A 14,126-nucleotide genomic window follows, 5' to 3' on the forward strand; every position below is an offset into this window, starting at 1 on the left:
GCTTTACATACTTGGAGTTTGCGCGTCTCTCTTCCCGTGGTCCTCCGGTTTTTCCCTCCAAATTTAGAAACATGCGTTTAGAAAGTATTTTGCTGCTATACATTTCCACGTAAGCCACTTCGTTTAGCGTATCACGTGTGGGCAGTTCGCTTCAAGAAAAATAGCGACGTAGCTCCGCGGACTTAACCTGGTCAAATAAAAAGTTTAGTTTGTACGTTGAACTTCTTTCGCACCGTACGTAGCCAAATGTGCTAATCGACGGCACAGGAGCCCCGTGGACTTGCCGATGACTGGTACAAGCAGTGTCAAGATCGGCCCCTCTGTGGAGCAAGCGGCTCGTGAAGGACACTATTGGTCAGTGCCAGGCTAGGTGCACTTTGAGGTTACTGAGTAGTTGGGAGGCAGTCGCCCTTTAACAACAATGGAGAGCGGAGGAATGACGCTCACAACAACGAGCGGTGGCTCCGGGCGACTAAAACACACCAAGTTGGCACCGCAGGGGAGGGGGCAACAGCTGGTGCATCTTGCCAGTCACCTCAGCCAGTCGACCCACTGCAACTGGGTCAGCCGAATATGATCACGCAGCGTTTGAGAAACCTCTCAACTGGCTTAAACCTTTAGGGTTTAGCACGCACTTCAGGGGCTACAGGCGATCATCCGGGCAAGCCCCTACAATGGGCTTGATTTTGGCATTCGTCAATCAGGGCCTCCCCCCCCCGCCTCCTCCACGTGGCATTCGGCTCTGGGTGTCTCCAGAAACATCCGGGTGGCCACTGCCGTCGCTCACAACGGCGCGACTCGTGGACGAGGCGTTTGCCATTCCAGCCTTTTGGATTTAAAGCTTTCGTGACTGCAGGGATTCATCTTCTTGGTTCTTTCGGTAAAGTCACGTAGAATGGAAATAATAAAATAATAAAAAGAAAACATAATAAAATAATTCTCACGACGGCTGCTTGCGTTGTGGCCGAAATGTCGTGAGAATTATTTTGTTTGATTTTGTATTATTTTATTATTTCCATTCTACGTGACTTTACCGAAAGAACCAAAATGAATTCCAGCCTTTGTTTAATTCAACAATCCGACTAATGTTGTGTCGACAACACAAATTTGTTTAGCAAAAAACAAAGAGCGTGCAAAGGGCTTTACAGGTAATATGAAACGGACGATCTTGTTGCACATAAATACACCGACGACCGAATTCTGCAGATCATGAGATGCGCTTCTCCCCCCCCACCCCTACCCCGTTTGAATGCAAACAAAATGGGGGGGCAGGTTACGTGGGTGTATTTGTACAACTTTATTGATACCGAGCACACGTTTAAGGGTGCAGGGTCTTACTTTGCAGAGTATCTGATAATCCAAACAATGATGGTAGATCTCTGTTCCACAGGCGCATTGTGGGAATCCAGAAACACTTCACCGCCACCAAGGCAAAACATCACGTGCCAAAAGAAAACCCCCACACATCACGTGTCGAAATCATTCCACTGGAGAACTCCAAAATATGCGAGACTTAAAAAACACTGCGTTGGAAAACGGCACGACAGTAGCAAGCCGTCGGCAGCTCCGAGTACTTTCATTCATCACTGGCACACACACAAACGAGCGGGGAGGAGGGGGGGGGGTAATCTTCCGTGCGTCCTGTGACCGGTCTCATCACCGACTCTGGCGTCCCAGCGGCAACCGACCGGCGGCGGCAGCAGCTATCGAATTGCGTGCAGGCAGGCAGGTGAAACTGCAGCCAGGCAGGTGAAACTGCAGGCAGGCAGGTGAAACTGCAGCCAGGCAAGTGAAACTGCAGGCAGGCAGGTGAAACTGCAGCCAGGCAAGTGAAACTGCAGGCAGGCAGGTGAAACTGCAGGCAGGCAGGTGAAACTGCAGCCAGGCAGGTGAAACTGCAGGCAGGCAGGTGAAACTGCAAGCAGGCAGGTGAAACTGCAGCCAGGCAGGTGAAACTGCAGGCAGGCAGGTGAAACTGCAGGCAGGCAGGTGAAACTGCAGCCAGGCAGGTGAAACTGCAGGCAGGCAGGTGAAACTGCAGGCAGGCAGGTGAAACTGCAGCCAGGCAGGTGAAACTGCAGGCAGGCAGGTGAAACTGCAGCCAGGCAGGTGAAACTGCAGGCAGGCAGGTGAAACTGCAGGCAGGCAGGTGAAACTGCAGGCAGGCAGGTGAAACTGCAAGCAGGCAGGTGAAACTGCAAGCAGGCAGGTGAAACTGCAAGCAGGCAGGTGAAACTGCAGGCAGGCAGGTGAAACTGCAGGCAGGCAGGTGAAACTGCAGGCAGGCAGGTGAAACTGCAGGCAGGCAGGTGAAACTGCAAGCAGGCAGGTGAAACTGCAAGCAGGCAGGTGAAACTGCAAGCAGGCAGGTGAAACTGCAGGCAGGCAGGTGAAACTGCAGGCAGGCAGGTGAAACTGCAAGCAGGCAGGTGAAACTGCAAGCAGGCAGGTGAAACTGCAAGCAGGCAGGTGAAACTGCAGGCAGGCAGGTGAAACTGCAGGCAGGCAGGTGAAACTGCAAGCAGGCAGGTGAAACTGCAGGCCCACCCCCCACTGCACCAGCTACGCAGAGCGGTAGAGGAGAAAATTAAGACACCGGGGGGGGGGGGGGGGGGGCAGTTTATATTTGCTGTGCCAGGGTCAGTGCCGGATTATCCTGGTAGCAAAAGTAGCTGTACATGCGACGGACCCCGCACTTTCAAGGGCCCCGCGCTAAATGGTTTCAAGCTTTCAATTTCGGTTCAGTGATTCTGCACTTGCACTATTACTATAGTACTATACCGCCTTCAACTTTTATGAACGACTGGGTGTTTAAGGTTCGCGATTTGTCGTATTATCTGGCCGTACAGCAAATGAAAAAATACAATTACTGTACCATGCAAGTAAAAAATGTGTTTTAATGTTTTTATTTATTTAGGGCCCCTTTCTAACATCTGCTACAGGCCCCGCACTAGCTTAGTCCGGCACTGGGCCAGGGGCAAATGGCAACCAAAAGCAACACCACCGCATCTGGCCCGACTCATTCAGAACAGGCAATGCACGCATCGCCAGCTCGTTTTGTCCCAATCATATCTTCGCGTGTTTGCATTCGACTGTAACGACAGGGGAATTTTAAGCCTTAAACCTCGATAACAGCAGCAACACCAACTTACACTCATATCGGTGCTCAAGGCCGGGAGCTGCTATTGCTGCTGGCCAATGGGAAAGTTCTCAATAGTGGGATATGTTGTACGACCAAGGACGGAGTCTCTTACAAAGGAAAAAAAAGATTCAGAAGGGCAATGTTTCATCTCTCACCTGCTCCAGTTAATCACGCATTCATTTATTTGTCATTCACTCACATCCAACAATTAGAAAATCTCACAGCGTCCATAAAAACAAACAGCACCAAAGGTCTGTCCACTCCCCCCCCCCCCCAGCCCGTTCCAGCATGAGCAAAAACAGGCGGAGGCAACCCCATCTTCCTTCCGCGTGTGCCACGTGCGACAAAATCCGACGGTTATCTCGGGCAAACTTGTCCACAGCGGGAGCCCTGTGGTCAAGAACCGGCCGCTGCAGATGACCCGAGACGCACACGGCGACCGACGGTGAAGGTTCTGACAAGAAACGGTGGAGGCTGCGGGCCCTCGGGTGAGCGGGTAGTGGCGGCAGTAGTTGGTGCCGCGCAGCCGACGAGCCGGTGCAGCGGGGGGGGGGGCCTTCAGAGGAGCCTCTCGAGTTTGGCCTGCAGCGAGCGGAAGCTGCCCACGGTCTGCTGCAGCTCCAGACTCTGCTCCATGGTCTTCAGCTCCATCAGGTAGTCGGCCATCAGGTCCAGGCAGGTGTTGGTGAACAACCGTCTGCAACGACCCGCGCCCCCAACGTTAAGGCGACGGCTGGGCGTTGAATCGTACACGAGGCAATGTCGCGTCCTGCTACGGCAGAGCAAGCGTGTCCCCCGTACGCGGCGTTGTATCCGATGCACGAGAATAATACCGCCGTTTGTCACATTTCCAACGGGAAGACGGGTACAAGCACGTACGTATGTAGGAAGGTTGAACGTCTTTCGCACCGCGTTATCGTAGAACACTGTACACACAACGCGCGCGCGCGTACTAAAACGCAACACAAGACGCGTACGCGAGTCTCCACACGCAGCACACGGTAGGCCGCCAACGCCGCCCCCTCCCGCGACGACCGAACGACCGAGCGGCGGCTGACGCACCTTTCGCTGGGCGGCACGGTCTCCGGCTGCTGAAGGTACTTGTTGAGGATGGAGCGGATTGAATGCAGCAGGTGCAGCGGCTGTCGGAGCCGGTACCAGCACGTGTCCTGCGCAGCCACCCACACGTTCGCACGCGCAAAGATAAGACCTCCCGCGTAGCGCAAACTAAACGCTGTTTTTATTTTACCAGGTAAGGCCCACTCAGCTATATAGTAGCTCTTTTTGTCAGAAGCGACCTGGCCATCAGAAATGATCGCTCGACCAAGTGGCTTATCGTCACGTGGAAATTTACAGCGACCAAATATTCTAAACGTGTGATTCTGAATGTGGAGGGAAAAATCCGAGGACCCTTAGAAAAATCCACGCGACCACGGAAAGAGGCACGCAAACTCCAAATATACAGCAGGCATCGTCACGGTCAGGATCGAACCCACAACCTCTTGTATACCAGGTAAGGTTATAGTTAACGTCTCTCAACCGTGGCGCCCTAATTGAGAAGATCGGGAGAACATCTTAAAAATTTGAAGCGTGACAACCGGCACACCTGAACTATTCTCTTGTACGTACAAATGTACGCTGAACGTCTTTCGCACCGCACGTAGCCAAACTGTGATAAATGGGAGGTGCACCGCAACCACCAACTTTCGAGCGCCATCACGGGAGACCTTTAGACGTCCAGCGCAAAGCAGACGGCACGTGAATATCCACACACCGCCGTGGTTAACAACACCCACACAGGATTAACCAGGGCGGTCCCTGCTTAAAAACACCCACAACACCGTATCAACCAGGGCGGCCCCGTGGCGAACAACACCCACACCAGAGGTCGCAATCGGGTACCCGATACCCGTACCCTACCCGATACCCGGCTACCCGTACCCGGCCAGGTACGGGTAACCCGTTTGCGACCCTGGTGCGGCCGGGTACGGGTACGGGTAGGCCGTGAGTCACTCGTGAGTCACCGTTTGTCACTCATTTCCCAACGTCTTGTCTCTTCTCACAATTCAAGTTCCTAGACTCAACCCACCTGCGCCTGCAACATGGCTTCATCCCAGAGGTTGCAATCGGGTACCCGATACCCGTACCCGTTTGTGACCCTGGTACGGCCGGGTACGGGTAAGGAATCAAAACCCGTTTGCGACCTCTGACCCACACCGTTTTAACCAGGGCTGTCCCTGCTTGAAAACAACCACAAACACAGAACAAACCAGGGCGTCACCGTGGGCCGTCTCGGTTACCGCGATGAGAAAGCCCCGCGCAACGCCCCCTTGTGTCACCTTGGTGCGGAAGACCTTGTCGTAGGTGTGCAGCAGCAGCGGCAGGTCCGCTGCGACCTGCAGCAGCGTGTGCGGCACGAAGCCCTCGTCCCAGCCCAGCGTGCACACGTGCTGCTCCAGCGTCAGCACCAGGAACTCTGCGGCACAAAGACGAAGGATTCCCCCCCCCACCCCCGCACATCCGATCAGCACGGTTGGCTGTGTACGGTACGAAAGAAGTTCAATATATATACAAACCATCACCATATCATCACCATGACCACCATTACCATCATATCATCATCACTACCTCAGCATCAGCATCATCAAGCCACTGGAGCTATGCACCTTTAAATCACGTACATGGAAAACTAATTTCTTTAGAACTGCTTCGTGTGTTTAGGTTGGCTACGTACGGTGCAAAAGCAGTTCTACATACACAGACTAACAGAGATCCATAGACTCACACAGATCCATAGACTCACACAGATCCATAGACTCACACAGATATCCATAGACTCACACAGAGATCCATAGACTCACACAGAGATCCATAGACTAACACAGAGATCCATAGACTCACACAGAGATCCATAGACTCGCACAGAGATCCATAGACTCACACAGAGATCCATAGACTCACACAGAGATCCATAGACTCACACAGAGATCCATAGACTAACACAGAGATCCATATACTCGTACAGAGATCCATAGACTCGCACAGAGATCCATAGACTCGCACAGAGATCCATAGACTCGCACAGAGATCCATAGACTAACACAGAGATCCATAGACTAACACAGAGATCCATAGACTCACACAGAGATCCATAGATTCACACAGAGATCCATAGACTAACACAGAGATCCATAGACTAACACAGAGATCCATAGACTAACACAGAGATCCATAGACTAACACAGAGATCCATAGACTAACACAGAGATCCATAGACTCACACAGAGATCCATAGACTAACACAGAGATCCATAGACTAACACAGAGATCCATAGACTAACACAGAGATCCATAGACTCACACAGAGATCCATAGACTCACACAGAGATCCATAGACTAACACAGAGATCCAAAGACTAACACAGAGATCCATAGACTCACACAGAGATCCATAGACTAACACAGAGATCCATAGACTCGCACAGAGATCCAAAGACTAACACAGAGATCCATAGACTCGCACAAAGACCCATTTCTTGAGAACTGCTTTAAGTGTTTAGTTTTCCGTCCTTCCCCCCGCACCTCCGATTAGCGCGGTTGGCTACGTACGACGCAAACGAAGTTCAACGTACAGCACACACATAGATACACACAGAAGAACAACAACATTGCCGAGCAGTGCGGATGACCCACCCAACGGGAAGTACTGTGGCGTGCTGCTGTAACTCTTGCCCAGAGACACGAGCTTCTGGTTCAGCAGCTGCATGCGGTCGGCGGGGCTCCGGGAGGTGCTCTCCTGCAACTCTGTGAGCACGGGGTGGGAGAGGAGGGGGGGGCAGAGATGACAGTGAGATGGTGAGAGGGGGAGACCAGGGAGGGTAGACTCAACACTGCCCATAGACTCAACACTTCCCACAGACTCAACACTGCCCAGACTCAACGCTGCCCATAGACTCAACACTGCCCATAGACTCAACACTGCCCATAAACTCAACGCTGCCCACAGACTCAACACTGCCCAGACTCAACGCTGCCCACAGACTCAACACTGCCCACAGACTCAACACTGCCCATAGACTCAACGCTGCCCATAGACTCAACGCTGCCAATAAACTCAAAGCTGCCCATAGACTCAGCACTGCCCATAGACTCAACACTGCACATAGACTCAACGCTGCCCATAGACTCAACACTGCACATAGACTCAACGCTGCCCATAAACTGCCCACAGACTCAACGCTGCCCATAGACTCAACACTGCACATAGACTCAACACTGCCCATAGACTCAACAATGCACAGACTCAACGCTGCCCATAAACTCAACGCTGCCCACAGACTCAACGCTGCCCATAGACTCAACGCTGCCCATAGACTCAACACTGCCCATAGACTCAACACTGCACAGACTCAACGCTGCCCATAAACTCAACGCTGCCCACAGACTCAACGCTGCCCATAGACTCAACACTGCCCATAGACTCAACACTGCCCATAGACTCAACACTGCACCATAGACTCAACACTGCCCACAGACTCAACACTGCCCATAGACTCAACACTGCACCATAGACTCAACACTGCACCACAGACTCAACACTGCCCCATAGACTCAACACTGCACCACAGACTCAACACTGCCCCATAGACTCAACACTGCCCCACAGACTCAACACTGCCCCATAGACTCAACACTGCCCCACAGACTCAACACTGCCCCATAGACTCAACACTGCCCCACAGACTCAACACTGCCCCATAGACTCAACACTGCCCATAGACTCAACACTGCCCATAGATTAAACACTGCCCATAGACTCAACACTGCCCACAGATTAAACACTGCCCATAGACTCAACACTGCCCACAGATTAAACACTGCCCATAGACTCAACACTGCACCTCTTGATTAGCATGGTTGGCTACGTACGGCGCTAAAGAAGTTAAACATATGGTACGTAACATTTATTATATATTTTAAAACGATGTAAAAACCAAAGTCAGTGATTTGTTGCTCAAATTATCAGTGGTAGTGGTCGAATCCTGTAACTGCCTCTGAACCAGCGGGGGTTCCACATTCTAAACTATCACAAGTAATAGTTCAACGAAGTGGCTCATCATCATGTGGAAATGCATAGCAGCCAAATACTCCAAACGCTTGTTTCCAAATGTGGAGGGAATAACCGGAGGACCCCGGAGAAAAATCCACGCGACAACCACGGGGAGAGAGAGAGAAACGCAAACTCCAAATATACAGCAGCAGGCGTCATCAGGGTCGGGATCGAACCCACGACCTCCTGTACACCAGGCGAGGTAGTCAACATCTCCTAGCCACCGTGATGATGATGAGAGAGAGAGAAACGCAAACTCCAAATATACAGCAGCAGGCAACGTCAGGGTCGGGATCGAACCCACGACCTCTTGCATTCCAGGCGAGGTAGTTAACATCTAGCCACCGTGACGCGGGGGGTGAGCCCTTCTCCACAGGACAACGACTGTTGATTGCCCCGGAGGGAAGAAGGGATTTCCTAAATTAGCAGTGGTTAATTTCAGCCGGAACAGTCCGCGAGACTAGTTCCGGAAATTATTTTGGCACGCCACGGGGAGCAGCACAACGTGGCGAGCAGCAGCGGAGGGCAGATTATCACAAAATCGAGAATCGGTTAACAACCCCCTTTGCCCGAGTGGTGGTGGTGCGGTAGGAGTGTGCCGTTCTCCCCATCCTCCTCCTGCCTTTCTCCACGATGTCGCGCCACAGCGTCTGGACAAGGGTGGTGTCGGCGTGGCTGGCGCAGTGCAGGATGGCGAGCTTGCACTCCGACAGGTGGTACGGGTCCGCAAAGTCCCCGTACAGCTGTTGACACAGACGTGCAAGTGCACGCGCACACACACACACACACACGCGCACACACACGCGCACACACACGCACACACACACACACGCGAGCGCGATTTCGCAATGAGGAATTCAACGCAACACCACATTCGACGCAGTCAAATACAACCGTCAAGTCAAAACCCCGACTCCACACTTTGAGAGCTTATTCAGTCAGCTCCACATTAACAGTACATTTCTGAATGGGGAGGGGTCGCCCAGATAAAATAAAAACAAATGTAAATCAGCCGTAAAAAATATGTATTTGCTTACCCACCCACCACGTAGCCTGGGGTTGAAGACGTGGAATGCGTGGTATGTCGTCATTGTAGAATGTGTGGTGGGTTTTCATTGCTTAATGAAGTAATCGGTAACCGAGGCACGAGTTACTAAGTCTGTTAGATTTCGATTTAAAGCTTTCGTGACTGCAGGGATTCATCTTCTTGGTTCTTTCGGTAAAGTCACGTAGAAGGGAAATTATGTAATAATAAAAATAAAACAATAAAATAATTCTCACGACGTTTCGGCCACAACGCAAGCAGCCGTCCTCAGGTGAAGAATGAAACACCACCAAGCTTGGAGCGTATATTTAAGCTGGGTTGGTGGGAGAAGAGCGCCTTGACAAAGGAATCTGCATATCACCTGAGGACGGCTGCTTGCGTTGTGGCCGAAACGTCGTGAGAATTGTATTTTATCATGTTTTATTTTTATTATTTTATTATTTCCCTTCTACGTGACTTCACCGAAAGAACCAAGAAGATTACTAAGACCGTGTTTGTCGGCTGGCATCGGTACCCACGTGTACAAGAACACTTCGACGCTTGCTCTGTGTTCCACCGCCGTGCACAAAGCCTCGCTGTCCGCGACATTTCTCTCTCACGCACAATGAGCATGCCTGGAGCGACCTCTGCCACCTGCTGACCATTCTAAAATATTCCACCGCATGTGGCCGCCTCAAAGTTTTGTCGTGGGTTTGCACCGATCACAAGTCTCCCGTGATAAAAGCCCAGCAACGACTTTAACCACCCTCAGTGGTGTGCAAAAGGCACAGATTATATGGTGGGATAAATACCCCGTTCTCAATATTTATATTTTCACAAGAACGATGGATTGCCAACAGGGATAATAAATCTGCCCACGGATAACCGGGAGTTACACACGCAGTTAAGTATGCATGTATGTAGAACTTCTTTCGCACCGTACGTAGCCAACCATGCTAATTGGAGGTGCGGGGGGGGGGAAGGACAACAGACTAAACACAAAAATCAGTTCTCAAGAAATGGTAGATTTCTGTGTGAGTCTATGGATCTCTGTGTGACTAAGTTATGTATGTTGAACTTCTTCTTGGTTCTTTCGGTAAAGTCACGTAGAAGGGAAGTAATAAAATAATAAAAATAAAACATAATAGCATAATTCTCACGACGTTTCGGCCACAACGCAAGCAGCCGTCCTCAGGTGAAGAACAGGTCTGTCGAGAAGACAGTGTCTGACAGACCTGTTCTTCACCTGAGGACGGCTGCTTGCGTTGTGGCCGAAACGTCGTGAGAATTATTTTATTATGTTTTATTTTTATTATTTGATTACTTCCCTTCTACGTGACTTTACCGAAAGAACCAAGAAGATGAATCCCTGCAGTCACAAAAGCTTTAAATCGAAATATGTTGAACTTCTTTCGCACCGGACGTAGCCCACCGTGCCAATCGGAGGCGAGGGGATGCACACTTGTTGTGCCGCTATGCTGCCGTGTCACGTGTGTGTACCTTGGTGACGTCCATCAGTTGAGAGTCCAGCTGGCCGAGTGCCTCTGCAATGCCGGGATAGGAGCCATAGTTCTTGCCGAGGGTCTTTTGGATCTGCAGCTGAATCCGCGCTACCTGCTCAGGGCACAGCGCACGCCACACAGAGGACGCTTACAGACGTACAGATAGGCCTCGGCAAGGTAAGGTAAAAGTTAAAAGGTAAAAACAACGAGCCTATTTTTACCCTACCTTTTACCTTACCACAATACAATCACTCTACCCTACCTTTTACCCTTTAGCAGGTAAGGTAGAAGGTAAAAAGCAACGAGCCTACCTTTTACCCTACCTTTTACCCTTACCCCATATAAATTACCCAATTACAGGGTAATTACTAGGGAACTACTACACATGAACAAGGTTTATAACGGTAAATGATAGGTAGAGCGCCACGGAGCTTTTAGTGGTAAACAAGGTACCGTATTTACCGGGTAATACTTCGCGCTACCTTTACCCTACCGGGTAATTCTTCCGAGCTACCTTTACCCTGTACCCTTTACCTTACCCCTTGGCATGTCGACACCTTTACCCTTTACCTTTACCCTTTTACCCGGTAAAAAGGGTAAATTACCTTACCTTGCCGAGGCCTACGTACAGAGGCGCATATGTGACCGCGTCGCATTCATCTCAATTATGGCAAAAATCGCCCGATGAAGCTGGTTGTAATTACCAGCGAAACGTCACCGTACTCAAATTGTAAATGTTGTGGTTTTACTCTCCAACACACCGGCGTGCTGGAGTCGTAACTGAAACGCACGTTTTGTTCACGTGACAAACCTTACCAATTGGCCGAGTAGAGTGGTGGTGCGTTAACGACGCGTTCATATTTACGAGATCTAACCCGGAAAAAAACCTCCATCATGAACGCATCTCAAACCCAACTTTTTTCGGTCTTCTTTCTCAATGTTCCCTGCTAGTGCTAAATATCACAATTTTTTTTGCAGTTATTATATCGTAGATTTGTTACAAACAACTCTAGCTCTTCGTTAACATCTTCAGAGTGCATTGTGTGTTGTTTGGCACGATGTTTGTCGTTTCGATCGGGCGTCTTCAGGAAGTGAAATGCCGGCATAATGCCGAAAGCACATCGCAAGAGGCACATGGCACATCCGCGATTTGTCCTGCCTAAGCCCACTTGGCTTTCCGAAAGTTTATAATTTTATTAAATATACCTGCGTATGTTCCCTAATAGGTGCGTTCCTCTCTCTGTCTCTCAGCGCAATTCTAAGCGTTGCTTCTACCTTGCTTCTGCAGTTATTTGTTCAAAAGTTTTCGTTAACGACCGTGTTTCTGAACCGGCATCAAAAAACTATTAAATAAGAAACGGATTCCCCATATAGCCTTAACAGACTGTTGGGGCAAGTGCTGTTAGCGAGCACCTACGAAGGCCGGCACTGTGGCACACGAGGGGGGTAGGTGGCCAGCACAACGCCAGGGCCTTTTTGTCTCCTTAATGGCGATGGTTACACACGGCACTAGGTACTCATTTGAGGCTGAGTCAACCTAGGGGAGGAGGCCCAGGACCAATGATGATAATCGTCACCGGCATTGGTCGTGAGCGGGAATCGAACTCGGGTCGCCGGATTCGTAGCGCAGCACAGGACTGCACAGGACTATAACCGCTAACACCACAACCGCTGCCCACATCCGCCACCCCTCCTCCTCACCTCCATCTTCTCCTCCAGCTCGTGCAGAAACTCGCCGTCCGCGGCGTGGGGTGGCACGGTCGGGGAGCTCTTGGCGCTGAGGATGGCGCGGGCGAGGTACTCCATGCGCTGCTGCAACGTCACCTCCGTGCTGCGTGTGTTCAACGCGCGGGAGAGAGCGAAAACTTAGAAGCTGAGAAGATTATCAAGAAGGCAGAGGGCCCCCGGGGGGTGCAGTCGCAAGAAAAAGCAGTCGGTACGGAATGGGAGAATTATACTTTCACAGGCACATTGAGAAATGGCCTGTGGCCAGTTGCATAGAACACCTTTTCCAATAACTGTGTTATTTTTTGCGTTTAGTTGGCTGTCCTTCCCCCGCATCTCCAATTAGCATGGTTGGCTACATAGTGCAGAAGAAGTTTAACATACACACGATATACACACAACGATACACTCCGCTACTCCTGATGCGGTTATCTGGCTTGATCATCAGAATCGTGAAATTGTAGTATCACGCTCTGCATCTACATGAGCCGTACGACGGAAGGAGGAGAAGTAGAAGTAGATGGCAGTGATGGTGGCGGCGGGCGCACCTGCTCATGTCGGAGAGGCGGGCGAGCACACGGGCCGCGGCACCGAACGCGCCCGACTTCTGGTGGAAACGCCACAGCAGGTCCAGGTAGGTGAGCTTGTCCTGCTGCAGAGAGCTCATGCGCACCAGGTACGGCTGCAGGTACGGCGAGGACACCTGCACGAGAACGTCCGGACGGGACGTTGGATAACATTAAAAAAACAAATCCCAAAATTTGCAAAGCCAAATAAAAAAAAAACTGTGATGTGTTTGGCCTCCACAAGATGTCTGAATGTGGCTTGAGGCCAAGCAGGGCCAGGGGGTAGTGGGTAGGGTAATCATTAAATTTCGATTTAAAGCTTTCGTGACTGCAGGGATTGATCTTCTTGGTTCTTTCGGTAAAGTCACGTAGAATGGAAATAATAAAATAATAAAAAATAAAACATAATAAAATAATTCTCACGACGTTTCGGCCACAACGCAAGCAGCCGTCCTCAAGTGAAGACCAGGTCTGTCGGGGAGACAGCGTGTTGTTTCATTCAGACGCTGTCTCCCCGACAGACCTGCGTTGTGGCCGAAACGTCGTGAGAATTATTGTATTATGTTTAATTTTTATTATTTTATTATTTCCATTCTACGTGACTTTACCGAAAGAACCAGAAAGAGGGTAATCATTGTTGCTGCCATACACGAGGCTCGACCTGCTCGTTGTATGCGATGTGAGCGGCACGGCTTGGGTTCCCGCAGTGGAAAAACCCAGTCGTCCTCGCGATCATTACCAACGCCAACAACCATCCCCATTGCCTCCAACATCATCGCCGTCAACATTATCTCACGCACCATCATCTTCTCCAGCATCATCATCATCATTTTCATCTCCACCACCTTCATCATCATCATCATCTCCACCGCGGTCACAACTATCATCATCACCTCCAGCAGCTTGTCGGGGAGGCCGGCAGCCACGAGCCACTCGTAGAGGGAGATGTGGAAGAGCTCGTCTGTGCAGCGCTGAGCCAAACGAAGCATCTGCTCATACTGCACGGAAGGAGTGGGGGACAAGGAGGGCCAGCAGCCAGCTCTGTCACATCACGCGT

General features: G+C 50.8%; 1 protein-coding gene across 2 annotated transcripts in view; it reads right to left on the reverse strand.

Moving 5' to 3' along the window:
• Nucleotides 1-2,646: 2,646 nt before the first annotated feature.
• NUP155 (nucleoporin 155) overlaps nucleotides 2,647-14,126 on the reverse strand; it is a 36,437-nt gene continuing 24,957 nt past the window's right edge. For both annotated transcript variants that reach the window (XM_078883915.1, XM_078883907.1), the window contains exons 27-35: nucleotides 13,963-14,067; nucleotides 13,052-13,206; nucleotides 12,480-12,609; nucleotides 10,777-10,890; nucleotides 8,875-8,995; nucleotides 6,836-6,946; nucleotides 5,482-5,618; nucleotides 4,205-4,311; nucleotides 2,647-3,839 (exon numbers count right to left, since the gene is read on the reverse strand). In XM_078883915.1, the coding sequence (XP_078740041.1) occupies nucleotides 3,701-3,839; nucleotides 4,205-4,311; nucleotides 5,482-5,618; nucleotides 6,836-6,946; nucleotides 8,875-8,995; nucleotides 10,777-10,890; nucleotides 12,480-12,609; nucleotides 13,052-13,206; nucleotides 13,963-14,067 (1,119 nt within the window). In that variant the 3' untranslated portion in view covers nucleotides 2,647-3,700. The remainder of the gene's footprint in view (nucleotides 3,840-4,204; nucleotides 4,312-5,481; nucleotides 5,619-6,835; nucleotides 6,947-8,874; nucleotides 8,996-10,776; nucleotides 10,891-12,479; nucleotides 12,610-13,051; nucleotides 13,207-13,962; nucleotides 14,068-14,126) is intronic.

The sequence above is a fragment of the Lampetra fluviatilis genome, chromosome 3, assembly GCF_964198595.1.
Source record: "Lampetra fluviatilis chromosome 3, kcLamFluv1.1, whole genome shotgun sequence".
NCBI lineage: Eukaryota > Metazoa > Chordata > Hyperoartia > Petromyzontiformes > Petromyzontidae > Lampetra > Lampetra fluviatilis.